The sequence below is a fragment of the Pristiophorus japonicus genome, chromosome 4 (genome assembly GCF_044704955.1).
Source record: "Pristiophorus japonicus isolate sPriJap1 chromosome 4, sPriJap1.hap1, whole genome shotgun sequence".
NCBI lineage: Eukaryota > Metazoa > Chordata > Chondrichthyes > Pristiophoridae > Pristiophorus > Pristiophorus japonicus.
This window is the reverse complement of record NC_091980.1, coordinates 130,451,454-130,476,709: the sequence shown is the minus strand read 5'-3', so window position 1 is coordinate 130,476,709 and position 25,256 is coordinate 130,451,454. Positions and strand designations below refer to the sequence as shown.

Here is a 25,256-nt window from a genome sequence, read left to right as displayed (position 1 = left end):
TCCAAACACATTCTTGAACATTTTAGATCTTATAACAGGTGCCTGAATGGCCCAGTCAATACATAGACATTACACAAGGGGGAAAACATATTTCATAAGACTGAATCCCATATAAATGTTGCACAGGTCAGTGTAATTCTTGTTTGATAGAAGCCAAGTTATGTTAAATGAAAAATAAGTAACCACTCAAATTTACAAGGTGACAAAACACAGCCCAATGTTGAACAGTTTATTTACTGTTATGGGTTTCAGCTCTTTTTGTACAAAGTCACAAGCATTCATTCCCTACAGTATAGGGGCCTGATTATATAAATACAAGTACTAAACACAATAAGCTTGATCCCAGTCAGTTTAGTCACTCTCCCCCAGAGTGTGCTTGTCAAAAAGGTACACTCCCATGCCATTCTCAGGGGCTCCCAGTCTCTTCAGGTTGGTGATGTGATCACCAAGCTTCTTGATCATCTTGACTTGTTCATCCAAGTAGTGGGTCTCCAGGAAGTCACACAACTGAAAGAGAAGAGGGAAATGAGTTATGGCCAGTAACAGATATCAAGGATCAGTGCATCCCCCCCAAGTTAGGATTTTAATTCTCTAGGAGTGGAGAAGGATCAGGTAGGGCCATTGAAATTGATGTACATTTGCTCTAATGATCCAGTTGCTACTGTGCAATGTGTAAGGGGTTTTCACAGGGTTGTTGTTGTGCCTTGGGTGTCTCTCTCTGGGCTTCTGCCCTCACAGCTTATGCCTGACCTGTGAGGTACCCTGAGTGCTGCAAGAGCACCCCTGGAGAGACTGTATCCACAGCTTATGAAGGGGGTTTTGAGACTCGTGCGTCCCCACAGCTTTTGCCGAGCCTGTGAGGCACCTGTGAGTGTCAATCACTCCTAACACCTTCTTCCCTAGCCTGTGATACACAGTTGAGCGTTTTCAAGGCACTCCTAGCTTCCCTTACACGGTTCTGACATAAGACTCACCATCAGGAGATGTAATACAATAGAACTGAGACAAGGTGATTCCAAGAGGAACTTTAGGCTTCCAATTTATTTGACAAGGTGTAATTCAACAAACAGCAATACACCAACAAAACAATCCCCCTAAATCCCACAAAAACAGACCCAACAAAAATCTTTACACCAGTTTAGCAGTACAATGCCCAACCTCCCACCTTTCCTGGCCTAACTGAGTTGGGAGTTCTGGGGACCGGAGGTTATACTCACTACTGTGCCTTCCGCAGTCTGGTGGTTTGTTTCTTCTATCTTCGGACACTGGTTTTCCTTCAGTGTCGAGAGGCTTGTGGTTGTGGTTGTGGTTGTTGAATCATGAGGGCAGGGAAAATCATCATTTCTTTTTTCACTACGTCAGAAACCCCTTGTTGATAGCCAGATTATCCAGTCCGCCTCTCCTGCTGAAGTCGATTCTTCTCATTGGTGGACTTTTGATTTTGAAAAATGCAGCAGTTTGATGTTTGTAGGTTTTTTTTCCCCCACTGATCTTAACCTACTCAAGGTTTGAGTGGGTGTTGATTGCATTGGCCTCCTGTAGCCATTGTGCTAGTCTGGCCTGAGCCAGATATTTCTATGCCTGATGAAAAAGGTGTTGGAATATGTATGTGGCATTGTTTAAATGCTAATGTTTTCAAGGGGCAAGTTTCGAGGGTATACAGTTCCCAGACAATTTGATTAGTTCCAATGTCCAAACTGGCCCTTTTGATATTGACTCCACCCCTTTTCTTGCAGACCTTTTAAAAAATCCCAAATTCGATGAAAGTTCATAGTTTCTTCCATGTGTACTTGAGGATTTCAAACTTTTTGGTAGATAGTTCCAAATTAAATTCCCTTTCCTTTGAGTCCAAACACTGGGGGGGGGGTCTCCATTTGTGTCCCAAAGTTTTCCTTCCATCGGTTTCAATTCACAGCACAGACTGATCCCACAGCCCTTTTCCTTCTGGGTAAAATGAGGGGGTTTTCATCCTCCCCTACAAATGAGAGCTCAGATCCTGGAAACATTGGGACCCATTTATGTCTCAATGTCCACAGTTGGCCAACTTCATGGTCCTCTCCCCCACCCCCTGAAGAACCCAAGAGAGACCACCCCCCTAAAAACAAAGCTATTGGACATGGAGCACTTTTGAAACAGCTCAAGGATAGCAATGTTCCACCACCTCCAAGTTGCCCAGAAACCCACATGAGGAACTTACATGAGGGTCAGTGCTCCCAGTGGAGATTGTGTGCAGATCCAGCAGACTCTGGTTCACATTCTTCTCCATCTGCAGAGCTCTCTGCATTGCATCCAGACCATTGCTCCACTCATCCTGCTCTGGTTTCTGAAGAGGAAAATCACAGGTAGTTCACTTACAATGGAACAAACAAAATACAAAAGACAGTACAAAGAAAAATAGGATAAAAAAGCAACCAGAAGTCCATTTTACCATAAACAATGTCACAGGAATATAGAATTACTGAATTCCACTACCACGGAATCAATTGCTTTAGGAGGTATTTGAAACAATCAGGTCTAAGGGTATCCAGACAGAAGGCCACTAAAGATTTGAACCAAACCTTGATGTCAGACAAGATGATCCGTCCTCCACGGCGATTCTGGAATTGCATCAGTTTCTCAGCATGCTCACGTTCCTCATGTGACTGCTCCTTGAAGAACTCAGCAAAGTGACGCAGGGCAACATCATCCCGGTCAAAGTAGAAGGACTGCAGAGAGAAATTAAGACAGCCTATTTAGACCTTGATCTTCATATACAATGCAAGAGTTATTTTTCCCCAGAATGAATGAATTCTTAATAAGATAGACACCATTTGTAAACTAGCAAAATGCCATTGACTTCATCAATTGGAGTTGAGCCTCACCTCCCCATAGCATGATGAAAGTTTTTCCTTTGCTGGTTGAACATATAAAACTAAAGTTCAGGATTATATTTCATGTCCAGTCAAACTAAATTCTACTCCTGGATAAGCAATACCTCCTCTACTTTCTGCCATTCACACAAGAGTGTGTCAGTCATGAGGTGGATGTGAAAGATCAAGGAGGAGAGATTGAGCAGACTGAGCCTCTATTCAAGGTTCAAAGGATGAGAGGTGATGTCATTAGGAATGTACAAAATTCTTACAGGACTTGAAGGATTGGATGCAGGGAGGATGGTTCCCCTTGCTGGAGAGAGACTAGAACCAGGGGTCATTGAGGACTGAGATGAGGAGAAATTTCTTCACTCCATGATGACTCTTTGAGCCTCCACAGCTCCTGGGTTAGAGAATTCCAGTCATTGAGTCTATTCAAGAGCAATAGATTTTTGGATAGCAAAGGATATGGGGACAGTGCAGGAGGTGGAGTTGAGGTACAAGATTAGCAATGATCTTAGTGAATGACAGGAGTCAGCCATTGGTCCCTCAAGCCTTCTCCATGTTCTAGATACTACTGCAAGGAGCTCTCTGCAGTGTCCTACATAGAAACATAGAAACATAGAAAATAGGTGCAGGAGTAGGCCATTCGGCCCTTCTAGCCTGCACCGCCATTCAATGAGTTCATGGCTGAACATTCAACTTCAGTACCCCATTCCTGCTTTCTCGCCATACCCCTTGATCCCCCTAGCAGTAAGGACCTCATCTAACTCCTTTTTGAATATATTTACTGAATTGGCCTCAACAACTTTCTGTGGTAGAGAATTCCACAGGTTCACCACTCTCTGGGTGAAGAAGTTCCTCCGCATCTCGGTCCTAAATGGCTTACCCCTTATCCTTAGACTGTGACCCCTGGTTCTGGACTTCCCCAACATTGGGAACATTCTTCCTGCATCTAACCTGTCTAACCCCGTCAGAATTTTATATGTTTCTATGAGGTCCCCTCTCATTCTTCTGAACTCCAGTGAATACAAGCCCAGTTGATCCAGTCTTTCTTGATAGGTCAGTCCCGCCATCCCGGGAATCAGTCTGGTGAACCTTCGCTGCACTCCCTCAATAGCAAGAATGTCCTTCCTCAGGTTAGGAGACCAAAACTGTACACAATACTCCAGGTGTGGCCTCACCAATGCCCTGTACAACTGTAGCAACACCTCCCTGCCCCTGTACTCAAATCCCCTTGCTATGAAGGCCAACATGCCATTTGCTTTCTTAACCGCCTGCTGCACCTGCATGCCAACCTTCAATGACTGATGTACCATGACACCCAGGTCTCTTTGCACCTCCCCTTTTCCTAATCTGTCACCATTCAGATAATAGTCTGTCTCTCTGTTTTTACCACCAAAGTGGATAACCTCACATTTATCCACATTATACTTCATCTGCCATGCATTTGCCCACTCACCTAACCTATCCAAGTCGCTCTGCAGCCTCACAGCATCCTCCTCGCAGCTCACACTGCCACCCAACTTAGTGTCATCCGCAAATTTGGAGATACTACATTTAATCCCCTCATCTAAATCATTAATGTACAGTGTAAACAGCTGGGGCCCCAGCACAGAACCTTGCGGTACCCCACTAGTCACTGCCTGCCATTCTGAAAAGTACCCATTTACTCCTACTCTTTGCTTCCTGTCTGACAACCAGTTCTCAATCCATGTCAGTACACTACCCCCAATCCCATGTGCTCTAACTTTGCACATCAATCTCTTGTGTGGGACCTTGTCGAACGCCTTCTGAAAGTCCAAATATACCACATCAACTGGTTCTCCCTTATCCACTCTACTGGAAACATCCTCAAAAAATTCCAGAAGATTTGTCAAGCATGATTTCCCTTTCACAAATCCATGCTGACTTGGACCTATCATGTCACCTCTTTCCAAATGCACTGCTATGACATCCTTAATAATTGATTCCATCATTTTACCCACTACCGATGTCAGGCTGACCGGTCTATAATTCCCTGTTTTCTCTCTCCCTCCTTTTTTAAAAAGTGGGGTTACATTGGCTACCCTCCACTCCATAGGAACTGATCCAGAGTCAATGGAATGTTGGAAAATGACTGTCAACGCATCCATTATTTCCAAGGCCACCTCCTTAAGTACTCTGGGATGCAGTCCATCAGGCCCTGGGGATTTATCGGCCTTCAATCCCATCAATTTCCCCAACACAATTTCCCAGCTAATAAGGATTTCCCTCAGTTCCTCCTCCTTACTAGACCCCCCGACCCCTTTTATAACCGGAAGGTTGTTCGTGTCCTCCTTCGTGAATACCGAACCAAAGTACTTGTTCAATTGGTCCGCCATTTCTTTGTTCCCCGTTATGACTTCCCTTGATTCTGACTGCAGGGGACCTACATTTGTCTTTACTAATCTTTTTCTCTTTACATATCTATAGAAACTTTTGCAATCCGTCTTAATGTTCCCTGCAAGCTTCTTCTCATACTCCATTTTCCCTGCCCTAATCAAACCCTTTGTCCTCCTCTGCTGAGTTCTAAATTTCTCCCAGTCCCCAGGTTCGCTGCTATTTCTGGCCAATTTGTATGCCACTTCCTTGGCTTTAATACTATCCCTGATTTCCCTTGATAGCCACGGTTGAGCCACCTTCCCTTTTTTATTTCTATGCCAGACAGGAATGTACAATTGTTGTAGTTCATCCATGCGGTCTCTAAATGTCTGCCATTGCCCATCCACAGTCAACCCCTTAAGTATCATTCGCCAATCCATCTCAGCCAATTCACGCCTCATACCTTCAAAGTTAGCCTTCTTTAAGTTCTGGACCATGGTCTCTGAATTAACTGTTTCATTCTCCATCCTAATGCAGAATTCCACCATATTCCTGGCTAATATTTATCCCTCAACCAACACCACTAAAACAGATGATCTGATCATTATCTAATTTCAGTTTGTGGGAGCATCCTGTGCACTAATTGGCTGCTGCATTTCCCACATAACAGGTAATTACACTTAACTCCTTCATTGGCTACAAAGCACTTGGGATATTCCAAGGTAGTGAAAGGCATTATAGAAATGATTCTTCTTCCATTCTAAATCAAAGTGTGGACATGGAGTGAGAAAAATCCTCCACTCCAGTAGTTTACACAACAATAGTGCAAGAGATCTCAGCAGTGAGCAGGGCTCCAACAGCAGGATTCTCAGTACATCACCTCCAATTAATGAGAGCACTAATGAGAACCTACCCACATTTCACTCACTGCAGTCCCCCACTGAAACTGAACATTGTCTCAGGTCAACAGGCCCCTGACCAGGTTTGTGCTCTTCTGTCACACTCAGGCAGCAGCTGAGCTGATTTCCGATATTAAACTTCAATAGAGAGCAGCTGCTGTAGGGAGCAGTCCATGAACTCAACAAGATCCCCTGTATTACACAGTTGAAGTTCTCACTGCCCAAAGACTCTGCTCCCCCAGGGAAGGAAGTCAAGAGAAATACAACTTAAAGCCAATTCATTGAACTGGAGAATTAACAACTTTTCAGAATGCAGCAACAAGGAATACACAACTCACCATGGAGAGGTAAACATAGGAGGAACAGAGCTCCATGTTGATCTGCTTGTTGACAGCAGCCTCACAGTCCTTGTGGTAGTTCTGACACACTTGGGAGGCCATCTTCTCTATCTATATTTCACTATCACCTGCACAGTTCTAGAAATCACTCTATCTTGCACAAGCTCCTGTATTTATACTATTGGAACAGCTGCATTCAAACAGGGTATGACATCACCAATGATGATTGACAATCCCTCAGAGCCAATCAGGAATCTTCCCTGAATTGAGGCACCAATTAACAAAGGAGAGGGGGTTCGGCGGAGGGGGCTGGGGAAGATCAGTCTTGATGATGTCACTGCCTTTGGGTTCCTTGAACGTCTTCAAATCTGAAAGTGTGCCGTTGTTTCAAGCTCTCACTTGAATGAAATGATAATTTTCTACTTTCGCCAAAGGAGTTTTTCACAATCTGGCGAAGTTTGTTACTTGCAAGTTTCTGTGGCACTGAGACAATATTCAAAGCAATCAAGTCGTCTTGGTGCATTTACAAACCAAGCATTGGCCAGTGGAATGGGAATTCCATCTTGTGGGTGGTGTGAACTGCCCCCAGTTCGAATATAGAGAATGGGCATGTGTCTGAGGATTGGCTACATGGGGGCATCAACGATCTGTCATTTTCATTCTCATGGAATGATGCCTGGTAAAATTCAATATAGTGAGTGAGAATGAGAGGGAATGAACATGACTGAACACATTGTCACCCACATCTCCATTTGATAGAGGGATTCCAAATCATGAGGTGTCTGGACAGAGTCGATAGACAGGAACAGTTCCCATTGGCAGAAGGGTCGAGAACCAGAAGACACAGATTTAATGTGACTGGCAAAAGAACCAAAGGCGACATGTTTACACAGCGAGTGGTTGGGATCTGGAATGCAATGCCCGAGAGGGTGGTGGAGGTAGACTCAATCGTGGCTTTCAAAAGGGAATTGGATAAGTACCTGAAGGAAAAATTAATAGCAGGGTTGCAGGGGAAGGGCGGGGGAGTGGGACTAGCTGAAGTGCTCTTGAAGAGAGCCGGCACGGGCTCGACGGGCCGAATGGCCTCCCTCTGTGCTGTAACCATTCTATGATTCTATGATTTGCTCCGGCATGTTTTGGGGCAGGCTTGATGGACCAGCTGGTCTTTTCCTGCCCCTCAATTTGATGTGTTAGACGTGTCCTTTTACAGTCGGTTTTCAGTGACTCGAAAGAATATTTAAATCTGATTGAAATGATGAATATTTAAATCTGATTGAAATGATGAGGCTCAGATATGCTCTAACTATCTGGCTCATCATAGATTCTATCAGCACAGAAAGAGGCCATTCGGCCCATCGTGCCTGTGCAGGCACTTTGAAAGAGCGATCCAATTCGTCCCACTCCTCAGCTCCTTCCCCATAGCCCTGCAACTTTTGTCAAGTATATTTGCAATTCCCTCTTCAAAGTTACTGTTGAATCTGATTCCACCGCCCTTTCAGGCAGTGCGTTCCGGATCACAACGACTCCCTGCGTTAAAATAATCGTCCTCATCTCTCCCCTCTGGTCATTGACCTTTCATGCTGGTGTATCCCGGAGATCCAAAGCCGTGACGTCTGATTTCAGTGCAGAAGTGGTTCAGTCCTGGATGAGCTGATGAGAGGTGTTCCCTTGGATTAAAACTCTGCTTTAGATGGGGCAGAGAGTGCGGCAGTGATTCAGATCCGGAGCCACCAATCACACCACAGGCACTACCCTTTCAGGGGAGATGCCACCAATGAGCACAGTTGACCCACCTGAATCAAACATGAGTCTGTGCAACAATGCCTCAGTACTGCTCTTCAGACAATGTGGCAATCCCTTAGTGCTGCCGCTCCGACAGTGCAAAATCCTGTGAGTACTGCCCCTCTAACAGTGCTGCACTCCCTCAGTACTGCCCCTCTGACAGTGCGGCACTCCCTCAGTACTGTGTGTCTGTGTGCGTGTGTGGAGGCAGGGTCATTGAATACATTTAAGGTGGAGATGGATAGATTTTTTAACAATAGCGGAGTCAAGGGTTATGGGGAACAGGCAGGAAAGTGTTGAGACCAAGATCAGACCAGTCACGATTTTACTGATTGGCGTAACAGGCTCGAGGTGCCAAATGGCATACGAATGTTATGTAAACCTCTCTGCCTCTTTTAAGACACTAAAATGTACCTGTGGTCCCACTGCCTTATGTGGCTGAACAAACGTGATCATTTTCAATTGTTGGATTACAGCATTGCAATGCTCGATTGAAATGCATGAATAGAATTTGCAAGATATACTCTTATGGATTAATGCTTGGTAGTCACAAGACACCAGAGGGCGCTGCGGTCAGAGATCATCGGGCTGTTTTCACGTGGCATGTGTGCTTGATCACCTGTATATAAGCTGGGTGTCTTTGTCACACTGGCACTGGAAACTCTTTTTGGAGTTCACCTGCAAAACATAAAACATTAAACGGTGCCACCCGACCTGGGTGACACAGCAGACATTTTCAAGGCCCCTTTTTTTTTTTTGGTTTTTGTTTTTTTTTGGGGCGCTAAAATCAAATTTTCTGGCACTGGAATAAAGATGGATGATGTTGCACCTGAGTGAGTTTACAGTAACCAGATTTTTGAGTCATTACATATACATGCAAGTGAAATTAGGTCTTCAACATGTCAGAATAGCTATCGTAGATTGGGTATTGTACAATGAGAAGGGGTTAATTAATAGTCTTTTTGTGCGGGATCCTTTAGGGAAGAATGTTCATAACATGATTTTCAATCTTCGTGAAGACTGAAAGTGAAGTTGTCCAATCCAAAACTAGGTCCTAAATCTAAACAAAGGAAACTACAAAGGTATGAGGAATAGCTATGACAGATTGGGAAGATTCATTAAAAGGCATGATAGTGGTTTGTCAATGGCTAACATTTAAGGAACGCATGCATAAATTGCAACAATTATACATTCCTTTATGCTGCAAAGACACAAAAGGAAAAGTAGCCCAACCATGGTTTACACAAGAAATTAAGGTTAGTATTAGATCCAAAGAGGAGTCATACAAAGTTGCCAGAACAAGTAGCAATCCTGAGGATTGGGAGCAGCTTAGTATTCAGCAAAAAATGACCAAGAGATTGTTTAAGAGGGGGAAAATAGTGTATGAGATTAAACTTCCAAGGATCATATAAACCGGCTGTAAAAGTTTCTCCCAGTAAGTAAAAAGAAAATGAGACACAAATGTAGTTTCTTTTCAGTCACAAAAGGGATAAATTATAATGGGGAACAAGGAAATGGCAGAACAATTAAATACTTTGGTTCTGTCTTCACAGAAGAGGACACAAATAACATCCCAGAAATGCAAGGAACTAAGGGTCGAGTGAGCAAGAGAAATTAAAGGGAATGATTATTAGTAAGAAAATAGTGCTGGAGAAACTAATGGGACTGAAAGCTGATAAATTCCCAGGGCCTGATAATCTGCATCCCAGAGTACTAAAAGTGGTAGCCATGGAAATAGTGGATGCATTGGTTATCATCTTCCAAATTTCTACAGATTATGGTACTGTTGCCGCAGAATGGAGTGTGGCAAATGTAACCCCACTATTTTAAAAAGGGAGGAGAAAGAAACAGGTAACTGCAGCCCGGTTAGCCTAACATTAGTAGAATGTGATAAAGGGACACTGAGACAATATCAACACGATTAGACAAAGTCAATATGGATTTATGAAATGAAAATGGTGTTTGACAAACCTACTGGAGTTTTTTTGGAGGATGTAACTGAGATTAGATAAGGGAGAACGAGTGGATGTAGTGTATTTGGATTGTCAGAAGGCCTTTGATAAAGTCCCACAAGAGGTTAGTGAGCAAAATTAAAGCACATGGGATTGGGGGTAATATACTGCCATGGATTGAAAATTGGTTAATTGATAGAAAACAGTCAGAATAAACAGGTCTTTTCCTGGGTGGTGGGCAGTGACGAGTGGGATACCACAGGGATCGGTACTTGGGCTCCAGCTCATCACATAAATCGATTTGGAGGAGGAAACCTTAGTTCATTTTATGTGTCATGTATCTTACATTATAAATAACTGTATCCTAACATGCTATACATGAATAATAAGATATGACCTGTAACCACCAGCATACCTTAGCACCAGGGGTGCACTTGCAAGAGACAGGTATACAAGGACAGGTCTCAGGCAAGTGCAGCATTCCAGAGCTGTGAAATAAAGGTCCAGGTCCAGAGTGACCTGGACTTCACGACATGCCTCGTGTGAGTCTGTACTGAGGGGACAGGACTTTACAGTGGTGATAAGTTATGGGATTACAGAATCCACAGAATGGCAAACAGATCAGATGAAAAGTACAATGCTGGAGACAATTGGGAGGAATTTACAGAAAGGCTCCAGCAATGCCTTGTAACCAAAGACTGGTTAGGAGATAACAAAGCAGACAAGAGCCCATCTCTTGACCAGCTGTGGCTCGAAAACATACGCTTTTATGAAGGATCTGCTAGCACCCGTGAAAGCAGCAAGTCGTTTGAAGAATTGAGCATACTGGTAAGAGACCACCTGAAGCAAGCGAGCAGCCTACACATGGCCAGACACGGGTTCTACAACTACAGATGCTATGTGGGCCAGAGCATACCCGACTTCGTGGCGGAACTTCAGAGGTTGGCTCATTTATGCGAGTTCTCAGATGAACTGAGGAGAGAAATGCTGAGAGAGACTTTCATTGAAGGAATAGGCCATGCAGGCATACTCTGAAAGCTCAGAGACCAAGAACCTGACCTTAGAGGCAGCAGCACTGGTTGCAGACATTCTTGGTAGGGGGAAGAAAGTAGGTTGATTTAAAATGCAGGGACAACAACTAACAAAATATCAGAAGGTGGTGGTCACAGCAGTAAACAAGCTGCTACCCCCACACAGACAAAACCGGGAGAACAGGCTCTCGACAGCAGGCAGCGGCGCCAGAAACCATCAAGGGCCACAGGAACAGCCATTCACACCTCATCAACCCACAATGCAAGCAATCAACTACAAACTGAGGAGAAGTTCAAGAGATCAGCCAGACACAGCTCATTCTTTGGGAACAATGGAAGTGGTCTGTGCTGGAGGGGAGCACTCGTCAAGGGGTTGTCGATTTCAGCAGGCTGTTTGCAGGAACTGTGAATATATAGGGCATTTGGCCAGCATGTGCAAAAAAAAAACAGCTTGGCTGATATACGAATCGTATGGGTCGGAAAGCGGACCAGAAGGAGGGACAGTACCTGGGACACCGATGTGCAACGGGTCAACACGATCAATGGCCGCTGCTCCAACAACATGACACCTCCTATAATGATGAGGGTCCTACTCAACAGAATACCTGTCAACATGGAGCTGGATATGGGAGCGAATCAATCTCACGGGCGCTCAACAATTTCAACAACTGTGGCCGCTTAAAAAAGAGACAGACCAAAACTCAAGGTTCAACACCAAACTAAGGACCTATACCAAAGAAATCATACCAGTCCTTGGCAGTGGCATGCTCTGTCACACACAAAGGGACAGTGAACAAACTTCCCCTGTGGATTGTCCCCGGAGACTCCCCTGCAATGCTGGGGAGAAGCTGGCTGGCAAAACTAAACTGGAAATGGGATGATGTCCATGCCATATCATTAGAGGGACGGACCTCCTGCTCAACAGTTATAAAGTGATTTGAATATCTCTTTCAGCCAGGTGTGGGCACTTTCAAAGGGGCCAAAGTCAAAATCTACATTACACAGGATGCTAGACCTGTCCATCACAAGGCCAGAGCTGTACCCTATGTGATGAGGGAAAAGATGGAACACGAACTCGACAGGCTTCTGCGGGAAGGCATTATATCACCTGTGGAATTTAGCGACTGGGCAAGTCCCATTGTCCCAGTCATGAAGCCTGATGGATCCATACGAATCTGTGGGGACTACAAATCTACCATGAACAGAGTCTCCCAACAGGACCAGTACCTGCTGCCCAGAGCAGAGGACTTATTTGCCACATTGGCTGGAGGTAAACTTCTCAAAACTAGACCTCATCTGCGTATGACACAAGAATTGACCGAGGAATCCAAGCTACTCACCACCATCAACACAGAGGCCTTTTCATGTACAATCGATGCCCATTTGGCATCAGGTCAGCAGCTGCCATATTCCAGCGCAACATGGAGAGTCTGCTCAAGTCCATCCCAAGGACAGTTGTATTTCAAGACATACTTATCACTGGCAGGGACACTGACTCCCATCCCCGTAATTTGGAGGAAGTACTAAAGCGGTTGGATCGGGTCAGCAGACGAGTCAAGAAATCAAAGTGCCTGTTTCTCACACCCGAGGTTGAATTTTTGGGCAGAAGGATTAGGCCGCTGCTTGAATCCGCCCAACAGAGTCCAATACAGAAGCAATTCGCCTGGCACCCAGGCCCCGGAATGTCTCAGAACTGCACGCCTTTCTCGGGCTACTCAATTATTTTGGGAACTTTATGCAGAACGTGAGCATGCTGCTGGAGCCTCTCCACATGCTACTCAGGAAGGGGTGCGATAAGTTTTGGGGGGGATGCCCAGGAACTTGCCTTCAATAAGGCACACAACCTTCTGTGTTCCAACAGTGTTTTGACTTTCTCTGACGCAAGTAAAAAGTTAGTTCTCACATGCGATGCATCAGCTATTGGGGTTGGGTGCGTTTTGCAACATGTCAATAGTGCAGGCAAATTACAACCCATAGCTTATGTCTCCAGGTCACTTTTGCGGGTGGAGCACGGGTACGGAATGGTAGAGAAGGAGGTGCTCGCGTGCATGTACGGTGTCAAAAAGATAGACCAATACCTTTTCGGGGCCAAGTTCGTGTTAGGAACCGACCACAAGCCCCTCACGTCCCTCCTATCCAAGAGCAAGGCAATAAACGCCAACGCCTCAGCACGAATTCAACAGTGGCCACTCATACTGGCGTCCTACGACTATACCATAAGGCACAGACAACTGTGCCGACGTGATTAGTAGGCTACCCCTGGTGACCACAGAAGGGTCTCACGAACAGGACTGAGAGATTGTCAAGGCAATCAATGCCTTTGAGTCCACAGTTTCGCCCATGACAGCTTTCCGAATCAGAGCCTCGACGAACAGCGACCCCACGTTATCCTTAGTAAAAAGATATGTCCTCACCGGTGACTGGGCAGAGGCTCGCAATGCCTGCCCCGAGGAATTAAAACCCTTTCACAGGTGCATGCATGAGCTATCACTACAAGCAGACTGCCTGATGTGAGGCAGCCGAGTAGTCATGCCTCTGCGAGGCAGAGAGGCATTTGTCCGGGAGCTCCACCGCGAGCACCCAGGGATTGTTATGAAGGCCACAGCCAGATCCCATGTCTGGTGGGCTGGTATTGACGCAGACTTGGAGCTCTGCATCCGAAGGTGCACCATTTGTTCCCAACTCAGCAATGCCCCCAGGGAGGCTCCCGAGCCCCTGGCCTACCAAACCATGGTCACGGGTACACATAGACTATGCGGGCCCATTCATGGGCAAAATGTTCCTCGTAGTTGTAGATGCATTTTCAAAGTGGATTGAATGCACCATTTTAAACTCGAGCACAAGCTCCACCACTGTGGAGAGCCTCGCAACCATGTTTGCAATGCACGGAATCCCTGACATATTGGTCAGTGACAATGATCCATGCTTCACCAGCGCAGAATTCCAAGGTTTTATAATTGACCACGGCATAAATCACGTCAAGACAGCACCGTTCAAGCCAGCCTCCAAAGGCCAGGCGGAGAGAGCAATGCAAATCATTAAACAAAGCATGCTTAATATCCAAGGTCCCACGCTGCAGGGTAGCCTGTTGCGACTGCTGCTGGCATACAGATCTCGTCCGCACTCACTGACTGGGATCCCCCCGTGCAACTGTTGATGAAATGGACTTTAAAAACAAGGCTCTCATTAATCCTCCCAGACATCCACGAAATCCTTGAGGCAAAGCGCCGTAAGCTGACCGAGTACCATGACAGAAATTAGAGGGGGAGATGGAATGAGTTAGGGGACAAAGTGTTTGTACTAAACTATGGCAGGGGTCCCAAATGGCTTGCAGGGACAGTAATGGGCAAGGAAGGAAACAGGCTACTGGTAGTACAAGTGGACAATGGCAAAACCTGCCGGAGGCATGTAGACCAAGTAAAAAGCAGATTTACCAACAACACTGCAGAACCAGAGGCAGACTACAATGTAGAACTCGCATCACACCTGGTGGACAGAGGGAACAACCTGAGGAAAGCGCAATTGCAACAGACAGCCCAGGCGAGTCAACAACAATAACACCAATTTAAACAGACAGCCCAGGCGAGATACCAGCAACCACACCCAAAGATAAACAGACACCAAGGCAAACAACTGAACCACAACTCAAACACTCCACACGAGTGTGTAGACCACCTGAGAGACTGAACCTATAAAGAAAATAAGACCTTGGGGGAGGGTGATGTCATGTATCTTACATTATATATAACTGTATCCTAACATACTATACATGACTAAGACATGACCTGTAACCACCAGCATACCTTACCACCAGGGGTGCACTTGCGAGAGACAGGTTATACAAGGACAGGTCTCAGACAAGTGCAGCATTTCAATGCTGTGAAATAAAGGTGCAGGTCCAGAGTGACCTTGACTTAACTACATGCCTTGTGAGAAGCTGTACTGAGGGGACAGGACTTTACATAATGGAACTCCATTGGTGAGAATCACACCTGTTGGCCTGCCTTTTATACTGGGCCTGGCACACCTGTACAGGTCACCTGCAAGTCTGACTGCAGTGCCCTCTGGTGGCACATATGTAATAGTACAAGCAATAAAAACAGGTTTGGAAATAGGACAGTATTGAAGGAAATTAGGGATGGAAAAATTGCAATCAGAAGTCTAGGTTACCATGAACCAATGTGTTAGAATATTGAATTACTGCATTAAGTCAACTACCAGTGTCAAATTTATGAGGTGAATAGCAGATGTATTTGAGGGGAAACTAAATAAGTACATGAGGGAAAAAGGAATAGAACGATATGTTGCTGGATAAAGCAAGGTGGGAAGACGACATCTGAAGCCTGATCACCAGCATGGACCAGTTTGTCCGAATGGCTGGTTCCTGTGCTGTAAATTGGAACCAACTCCTTTACAATGTATTGTGAACAATCAGTCTAAGGGGAGCCAAACAGAAGGGCCCTCGTTTATGGAGCCAAACCTTGATGTCTGCCAAGATGATTCGGCCTCCACGCCGATTCTGGAATTCCATCAGTTTCTCAGCATGCTCACGTTCCTCATGTGACTGCTCCTTGAAGAACTCAGCAAAGTGACGCAGGGCAACATCATCCCGGTCAAAGTAGAAGGACTGCGAAGGGGTCAGAAGAGAAGTTGATTATTCCATGGCACACCCATCATCATGGGCACTGTACATGAAGTCAAACTCATTTTTCTTGCTTTAAGGGCTCAGTCTCACTGAACTTGAATGTATAGTTATGGAAACTAGCACCTACTCAACTAACCTGGTAAAGACATTGGATAATTTCAGCTCCAGCCATAGGGAAACTTATGAGAAATATGAACAGGAGTAGATCACACAGCTCAGAGCCTGTTCCACCATTTAATATTATGGCTGATCTGATCATGGACTTATCCCCTCATAATCCCTTAGCATTTAAGAAACTGTATTACAGTCTTAAATTTATTCAATGTCTCAGCTTTCCACAGCTCAGCAAATTCCACAGATTGACAACCCTTAAGAACTTTCTCAGTTCTATATGGGCAGCCCCTTATTCTAAGATCATGCCTCTAGTTGTAGTCTCCCCCATCAGCGGGAACATCCTCTCTGCATCCACGCAGTCAAGCCCCCTCAATCTTATACATTTTAATAAGATCACCTCATTCTTCTGAATTCCATTGAGCCACTCCACTCCACTCCACTCCACTCCAGCTGTACTATGGCACTTTGCAATCTTGCTCCATTTAAATAAAAATTTGCTCTTTGATTTTTTTTTCTGCTAAAGTGCATGACCTCACTTTCCAACAGTCAAATTTTTGCCCAGTCACTTAGCCTGCCTATGTCCTTTTGCAGATGTGTGTTCTCACACATTACTGACAAAGTTGGGAGGAACAACAAAATGGCTACGTTACAGACTTGGATGGAGGGACAGAGTGTAATATGTATAGATTGTAAATAGTTGGGGTGCCAGCACTGATCCTTGCGGCACCCTACTAGATACTGGTTGCCAACCAGAAAATGAACCATTTATCCCGACTCGGTTCTTTAGCCAATCCTCTATCCATGCTAGTATATTACCCCCAAAGCCTGTGAACTTTCATCTTGTTCCCGACTTTTCAAAAAAAAAAATAGGGGCATTATATTTGCATCTTTCCAATCTGCTGGGACCTCCCCAGAATCCAGGGAATTGTGGTAAATTACAACCAATTCATCCACAATCCCTGCCGCTACTTCTCAAGACCCTAGGATGCAAGCCTTCAGGACCATTTATCTGACTTTAGCCCAATTATCTTAGTGAGTCCTACCTCATCAGGTGATTGTTAATGCATTAAGTACCTCCCCTCTATAGCCCCTTGACTATCCACCATTGGAATGTTGTTCCTGTCCTCTACTGTCAAAACAGATACAAGATATTTGTTCAGATTTCCCTCCATCATAAAGGCCAGAAGTGGGAATGTTTGCTAATGATTACAAAGTGTTCTGTTCCATTTGCAAGACATCAGAAAATGAAGCAGTCCATGCCCACATGCAGCAAGACCTGGATGACATTCAGTGTGGGGCTGATAATGGGCAAGTAACAATGGCACCACACAAGTGCCAGGCAATGACTATCTGCAAAAAGCGAGAGTCTAACCACCCACCCTTAACATTCACTGCCGCTGAATTCCCCAGCATTAACCCCTGGGGGTCATCGCTGATCAGGAACTGAACTCGCCCAGCCGCATAACTACTCTGGTAATAAGAGCGGGCCAGAGGCTGGGTATTTTGCAGTGAGTGTCTCACCTCCTGACACCCGAAAGTCTTTCCAGCATCGACAAGGCACAAGGCAGGAGTGTGGTGGAATACTCTCCACTTGACTGGCTGAGTGCAGCTTCAGCAATCATCAAGAAGCTCGACACCATCCAGGACAAAGCAGCCCGGTTGATTGGCACCCCATCCACCACCTTCCACATTCACTGCTTCCACCACCGGTGCACCATGGCTGCAGTGTATACCATCGACAAGATGCACTGCAGCAACTCGCCAAGGCTTTTTCAGCAGCACAAGCCATCCCACGAGCTCTAGCAATTAGAAGGACAAGGGCAGCAGAAGTTTGGGAACACTATCACCTGCAAGTTCACCTCCACGTTACCACCAATCTGACTTGGAAATATATCACCATTCCTTTTTCGTCACTGCATCAAAATCCAGGAACTCCCTCCCTAAAAGCACTGTGGGAGTACCTTCACCACAAGACTGCAGCGGTTCAAGAATATGGCTGACCAGCATCTTCTCAGAGGCAATTAGGGATGGACAATAAATGCTGTCCTTGAGCTCAAACATTGCTGGGCTCGATAGCTGTCACTCACTTCTTTACCCACACAGCTTAACAGAAAATCCACAGCAGCAGCGGTGCGTTTACTGAGCTACACGCAGTAATAACTCTGAATGCAAAGAGCATAGATGCATTTAAGGGAAAGCTAGATAAACACAAGGGAGAAAGGAATAGAAGGATATGCTAATAGGTCTAGATGAAGTGGGGTGGGAGAAGACTCACATGGAGCAAAAACCACAGCATAGCCCAGTTGGCCCGAATGGTCTTTTTCTGTGCTGTAAATTGTAAGTAATTCTTAAAACACGAGCACCTGTAAAGTTTCACATCGAGTGAGCTGGAGACTTTGTTGATACATGAAGCCATCAAACCCTTCAGCACGCAAACCCAGGCCGACTCGTGGAACTGTGGCTCATCAATATTTGAAATTTTGTAACATCGATATCCCAAAGGCGCTTGAGTATTGCCAAGACATCAACGTGGAATGTCTGTACATGGCAATTTAATTGCACTCAACACAGTTCTCAGCTAAATTCCTAAAAATAACTTGTAAACACTGGATTATTGGAGCTGCAGCAATACCATTTGTATCCATTCACTGCCACGAAGGAGAGAAATGGAGATCTAACCCAGGGTGATAGTAATGAAATTCACAATGGTACTAAAAAAATAATTGATAGTAGGCTTATAAATTGAGTGCTTATGCATTGTGGCCAGGGTAGAAATGGGTTTAATATCTTGTACCTTTTGCTTTGTGGAATTAAATACATTTGCTCCTTCCCCAAGCATTACATTTTGTTGGAGTATCGTTAGTCTTTCAATACTTTACCCAATTCCTTATTCATGTGAATGGAGGTTGTGCTGACAAGTTATTCAACCATGAGGGGAGCAGGCAGAAGAGAAGCTGTCCCAGAACCACCAGACTCGAGTATCCACACTAACCACTGAAGCTGTGACAGCAAGCTGATGCCACCTGTTGCTTTCCCTCCTCATCCAATTGTAGTGCCCAGAGTTCAGTGTGCTGAGACATTGCTTGTCTGCCTACAAAGCTTAACAGCAAGCCTATAGCAGCAGTGGTGAGTCCCATTACTGAACTACCTGTATAACTGAAGAGGATCTGTTGCGGCTATTGAATATAAACTGCTGTTCACGAGGCACATACACTAAATAGGAAGCTAATTCAGGACTTTTTCTTCACTGGACTGAAATGGTGCAACAATGAATTACTGGCAAATTGGCCCTGTGTTTAACAGATGTTACATCTTGTTGGATTGAATTGTCATTTGTACAAAGACAGATAGTTGTAACAGGTAATTGTATACAGTTTCTCCGTCCCAAGCTCGAGAGATGCCTCTCTGTACGTCCTTAATACATACCTCTGACCAGACTTTTGGTTACTGGGCCAGTATCCCATGGGGCTGTCAGTTGTCTGACCACACCGTTGAACATTTTAGAACTTATAACAGGTGGCTGAATGTCCCAGTCAATACATAGACATTACACGAGAGGAAAACACATTTCAAAGGACTGAATCCCATATAAACTCAGTGTAATTCTTGTTCGATGGAAACCAAGTTATGTTAAATGAAAAATAAGTAACCACTCAAACTTACAAGGTGACAAAACACAGCCCAATGTTGAACAGTTTATTTACAGTTATGGGTTTCAGCTCTTTGTACAAAGTCACAAGCCTTCATTCCCTACATGACAGGGGCCTGATTATATAAATACAAGTACTAAACACATTAAGCTTGATCCCATCAGTCAGTTTAGTCACTCTCCCCCAGAGAGTGTGCTTGTCAAAAAGGTACACTCCCATGCCATTCTCAGGAGCTCCCAGTCTCTTCAGGTTGGTGATGGGATCTCCAAGCTTCTTGATCATCTTCACTTGTTCATCCAAGTAGTGGGTCTCCAGGAAGTCACACAACTGAAAGAGGGAAACGAGTTATGGCCAGTAGCAGATATCAAGGAACATCAGAGCATCCCCTCGAGTTAAGATTTTAATTCTCTAGGAGTGGAGAAGGATCAGGTAGGGCAATTGAAATTGATGTACATTTGCTCTAATGATCCAGTAACTCCTGTACAATGTGAGCTTAGATCCTGGAAACATTGGGACCCATTTATTTCTCAATGTCCACAGTAGGCCAACTTCCCGGTCCTCTTCCCACACCCTGAAGAACCCAGGAGAGACCCTCCCCAAAATAAAGTTATTGTTCACGGCGATCTTTTGAAACAACTGAAGGACAGCAATGTTCCAGCACCTCCAAGTTACCCAGAAACCCTCATGAGGAACTTACATGAGGGTCAGTGCTCCCAGTGGAGAGTTTGTGCAGATGCAGCAGACTCTGGTTCACATTCTTCTCCATCTGCAGAGCTCTTTGCATCACCTCCAGACCATTGCTCCACTCATCCTGCTCTGGTTTCTGAAGAGGAAAGTCACAGGCAGTTCACTTACAATGGAACAAACAAAATACACAAGACAGTACAAGGAAAATAGGGGTGAAAAAGCAACCAGATGCCAAGTTACCATAAACAATGTGTCATAGGAATATAGAATTACTGCATTCCACTACCACAACCATGGAACCAATTGCTTTAGGAGTTATTTGAAACAAGCAGGTCTCAGGGTATCCAGACCAAAAGCCACTAGTTTATTGAACCAAACCTGATGTCAGACAAGATGATCCGTCCTCCACGGTGATTCTGGAATTGCATCAGTTTCTCAGCATGCTCACGTTCCTCATGTGACTGCTCCTTGAAGAACTCAGCAAAGTGACGCAGGGCAACATCATCCCGATCAAAGTAGAAGGACTGCGGAGAGAATTTAAAACAGTTTCTTTTGAACTTGATCTTCCTATACAATGCAACAGTTATTTTTCCCCTAGTTAGTGAATTCTTAATCCTTAAAAATAGACACCATTTGCAAACTAGCAAAATGCCATTGACTTCATCAATCGGAGTTGAGCCTCACTCCCGAAAGCACGATGGAAATTTTTCTTTGCTGGCTGAACCTATAAACCTAAAGTTCAGGATTATATTTCATGTCCAGTCAAACTAAATTCTTCTCCTGGATAAGCAATATCTCCTCTACTTTCTGTCATTCACACAAGAGTGTGTCAGTCATCAGGTGGATGTGAAAGATTAATGAGGAGAGATTGAGCAGACTGAGCCTCTATTCTAGAGTTTAGAAGGATGAGGAGATCTCATTAGAAACGTACAAAATTCTTACAGGGCTTGAAGGATTAGATGCAGGGAGGATGGTTCCCCTTGCTGGAGAGTCTAGAACCAGGGGTCAGTCATTGACGACAGAATGAAGAGGAATTTCTTCACTCAGGGTGGGACACTTTGACATTCTCTACCCCAGGAGATACAGAGGTTCAGTCATTGAGTATATTCAAGAGAGAGAGAGCACATGATAGATTTTTGGATACCAAGGTATATGGGGACAGTGCAGAGGTGGAGTTGAGATACAAGATCAACAATGATCTTATTGAATGACAGGAATAAGCCATTGGCCCCTCAAGCCTACTCTATGTGCTCGGTACTACTGCAGAGAGCTCTCTGCAGTGTCCTGGCCAATATTTACCCCTCAACCAACACCAGTAAAACAGATGATCTGATCATTATCTCATTGCAGTTTGTGGGAGCATCCTGTGCACTAATTGGCTGCTGCATTTCCCACATAACAGAGAACTACACTTAACTCCTTCATTGGAATCTCCCAAAGTGCTTTGTCGCCAAGGTAGTGAAAGGCATTATAGAAATTATTATTCTTCCATTCTAGACCAAGTTTGAGCATGGAATGAGAAAAATCCTCCACTCCAATAGTTTACACAGCAATAGTGTAATAGAGAGATCTCAGCACAGTGAGCAAGGCTCCAACATCAGGATTCTCAGTACTTCACCTCCAATAAGAACACTAGTGAGGACCTGCCCACATTTCACTCACTGCAGTCCCCCCACTGAAACTGAACAACAGGCCCCTGACCAGGTTTGTGCTCTTCTGTCACACACTCAGGCAGCAGCTAGGCTGGTTTCAGATATTAAACTTCAACAGAGGGCAGCTGCTACAGGGAGCAGTCCATGAACTCAACAAGTTCCCCCTGTATTACACACCTGAAGTCCTCACTGCCCAAAGACTCTGCTCCCCCAGGGAAGGAAGTCCAGAGAAAAACAACTTAAAGCCAGTTCATTGAACTGGAGAATTAACAACTTTTCAGATTGCAGGAACAAGGAATACACAACTCACCATGGAGAGATAAACATAGGAGGAACAGAGCTCCATGTTGATCTGCTTGTTGACAGCAGCCTCACATTCCTTGTGGTAGTTCTGACACACTTGGGAAGCCATCTTCACCATCTATATTTCACTGTCACCTACACAGTTCGAGAACTCACTATGTCTGACACAAGCTCCTGTAGTTATACGATTGGAACGGCTGCATGCAAACAGAGTATGACATCACCAATGATGATTAACAATCCCTGAGAGCCAATCAGGAATCTTCGCTGAATTCAGGCACCAATTAAAAAACGAGAGGGAGTTTGGGGGAGGGGTCTGGGGAGATCAGTCTCAGTGCTGTCACTGCCTTTGGGTTCCTTGAACCTCTTCAAATCTGAAAGTGTGCCGTTGTTTAACACTCTCACTTGAATGAAATGATAATTTTCTACTTTCGCCAAAGGGGTTTTTCATAATCTGGTGAAGTTTGTTACTTGCAAGTTTCTGTGGCACTGAGACAATATTCAAAGCAATCAAGTCGTCTTGGTGCATTTACAAACCAAGCATTGGCCAGTGGAATGGGAATTCCATCCTGTGGGTGGTGTGAACTGCCCCCAGTTCGAATATAGAGAATGGGCATGTGTCTGAGGATTGGCTACATGGGGGCATCAACGATCTGTCATTTTTATTCTCATGGAATGATGCCTGGTAAAATTCAATATAGTGAGCGAGAATGAGAGGGAGTGAACATTACTGAACACATTGTCACCCACATCTCCATTTGATAGAGATATTCAAAATCATGAGGTGTCTGGACAGAGTCGACAGTCAGTAACTGTTCCCATTGGTGGAAGGGTCGAGAACCAGATTTAAAGTGACTGGCAAAAGAACCAAAGGCAACATGTTTACGCAGCGAGTGGTTGGGATCTGGAATGCAATGCCCGAGAGGGTGGTGGAGGTAGACTCAATTGTGGCTTTCAAAAGGGAATTGGATAAGTATCTGAAGGAAAAATTAACAGCAGGGTTGCGGGGAAAGGGCGGGGTAGTGGGACAAGCTGAACTGCTCTTGCAGAGAGCCGGCACGGGTTCGATGGGCCGAATGGCCTCCCTCTGTGCTGTACCCATTCTAAGATTCTATGATTTCTCCGCCGTGTTTTGCGGCAGGCTTGATGGACCAGCTGGTCTTTTCCTGCCCCTCAATTTGATGTGTTGGACGTGTCCTTTTACAGTCGGCTTTCAGTGAGGCAAAAGAATATTTAAATCTGATTGAAATGATGAGGCTCAGATATGCTCTAACTGTCTGGCTCATCATAGATTCTATCAGCACAGAAAGAGGACATTCAGCCAACGTGCCTGTGCAGGCTCTTTCAAAGAGCGGTCTAATTAGTCTCACTTCTCAGCTCCGTCCCCATAGCCCTGCAACTTTTGTCAAGTATATATGCAATTCCCTCTTTAAAGTTGCTGTTGAATCTGATTCCTCTGCCCTTTCAGGCAGCGTGTCCCGGTTCACCACAACACGCTGCGTAAAAATAATCGTCCTCATCTCTCCCCTCTGGTCATTGGCCTTTCATGTTGGTGTTTCTGGGAGATCCAAAGCCGTGTCATCTGGTTTCAGTGCAGAAGTGGTTCAGTCCTGGATGAGCTGATGAGAGATGTTCCCTTGGATTAAAACTCTGCTTTAGATTGGGCAGAGAGTGCGGCAGTGATTGAGATCCAGAGCCACCAATCACACCACAGGCACTGCCCTTTTGCGGGAGATGCCAACAATGAGCCCAGTTGACCCTCCTGAATCAAACATGTGTCTGTGTATTTACACCTGTATTGATCGAAGGAGCAGGGAGGTCTTAATGCAGTTGTACAGGACATTAGTGAGGTCTCACCTGGAATATTGTGTTCTGTTTTGGTCTCCGAAACTGAGGAAGGATGTTCTTGCTGTTGAGGGAGTGCAGCGAAGGTTCACCAGACTGATTCCCGCGATAGCAGGACTGACATATGAAGAGAGACTGGATCGACTAGTCCTGTAATCACTGGAGTTTAGAAGGATGAGGGGGGATCTCACAGAAACATATAAAGTTCTGACGGGACTGGACAGGTTAGATACAGGAAGAATGTTCTCAATGTTGGGGAAGTCTTGCATCAGGGGACATTTAGGACTTAGATGAGTAGAAACTTCTTCAGAGAATTGTTAACCTGTGGAATTTACTACCACAGAGAGTGGTTGATGCCAGCTCTTTGGATATAGTCAGGAAGGACTTAGATATGGCCTTTATGGCTAAAGGGATCAAGGGATATGGAGAGAAAGCAGGAAAGGAGAACTGAGGTGAATGATCAGTCATGATCTTATTGAATGATGATGCAGGCTCAAACGACCAAATGGCCTGCTCCTGCACCTATTTTCTACATTTCTATGCAGTGAATGTCCTCACAAAGGGCTGCGAGCAAATTGATGGACATCACATGGTTACACTCAATGGCCACCCCGGTGAGCACCAGATACTGCCATTCGATATATGGTGACTGGAAACTTCTTCGTGATGCAAATACATGGAATGACACAACAGCAATTTCATTGCACTCACTGCAGCTCTGAACTAATTTTCTAAAATTAGTTTGTGTAAATGGGAAGTTGAGGGGGGATTTCCTGTAGTGCATGTAGCACACAAATCACTGACTCCACACAGTCTGGTGTTGATACAACTGCTGTGACCTTAGTCCTTTATTGTGTAACTCCAGAGTGCCGCTGAGGTGTGGTGGACAGCCTTTTATACTCTGTCTTGCAGGTACCCCTAGGTCTCCCACCACAGCGCCCTCCGTGGTGCACCATTGTACTTATACATTTAATGTACCTGAACAATACATTACATCTCACTACCCCCGCCAATTCCAAAAGCCATTGCCCGTGACCTTGGCCTTGTTCGCCCTGGTTGATTTCTGAGTGTGAGTCCATGACCATCCACTTCCCTCTTCTCCCCCATGTGGAGGACCCGGTGCAAGCATGTGGTATTTGCAGTCCTTACCTGGGTGATAAGGTACA

General features: G+C 45.0%; 2 protein-coding genes across 2 annotated transcripts; both read right to left on the bottom strand.

Moving 5' to 3' along the window:
• Positions 1-351: 351 nt before the first annotated feature.
• On the bottom strand, positions 352-6,531 carry LOC139262590 (ferritin, higher subunit-like). The gene is made up of 4 exons (XM_070877751.1): positions 6,430-6,531; positions 2,559-2,705; positions 2,198-2,323; positions 352-507 (listed from the first exon to the last, which is right to left on the bottom strand). Exons 1-4 carry the CDS (start codon positions 6,529-6,531, stop codon positions 352-354), a joined length of 531 nt encoding a protein of 176 aa, XP_070733852.1.
• A 232-nt stretch (positions 6,532-6,763) lies between these two features.
• Positions 6,764-22,354, bottom strand: LOC139262589 (ferritin heavy chain, oocyte isoform-like). The gene is made up of 6 exons (XM_070877750.1): positions 22,253-22,354; positions 20,670-20,814; positions 20,301-20,428; positions 19,781-19,930; positions 15,675-15,821; positions 6,764-6,904 (listed from the first exon to the last, which is right to left on the bottom strand). Exons 1-6 carry the CDS (start codon positions 22,352-22,354, stop codon positions 6,764-6,766), a joined length of 813 nt encoding a protein of 270 aa, XP_070733851.1.
• Positions 22,355-25,256: the final 2,902 nt, after the last annotated feature.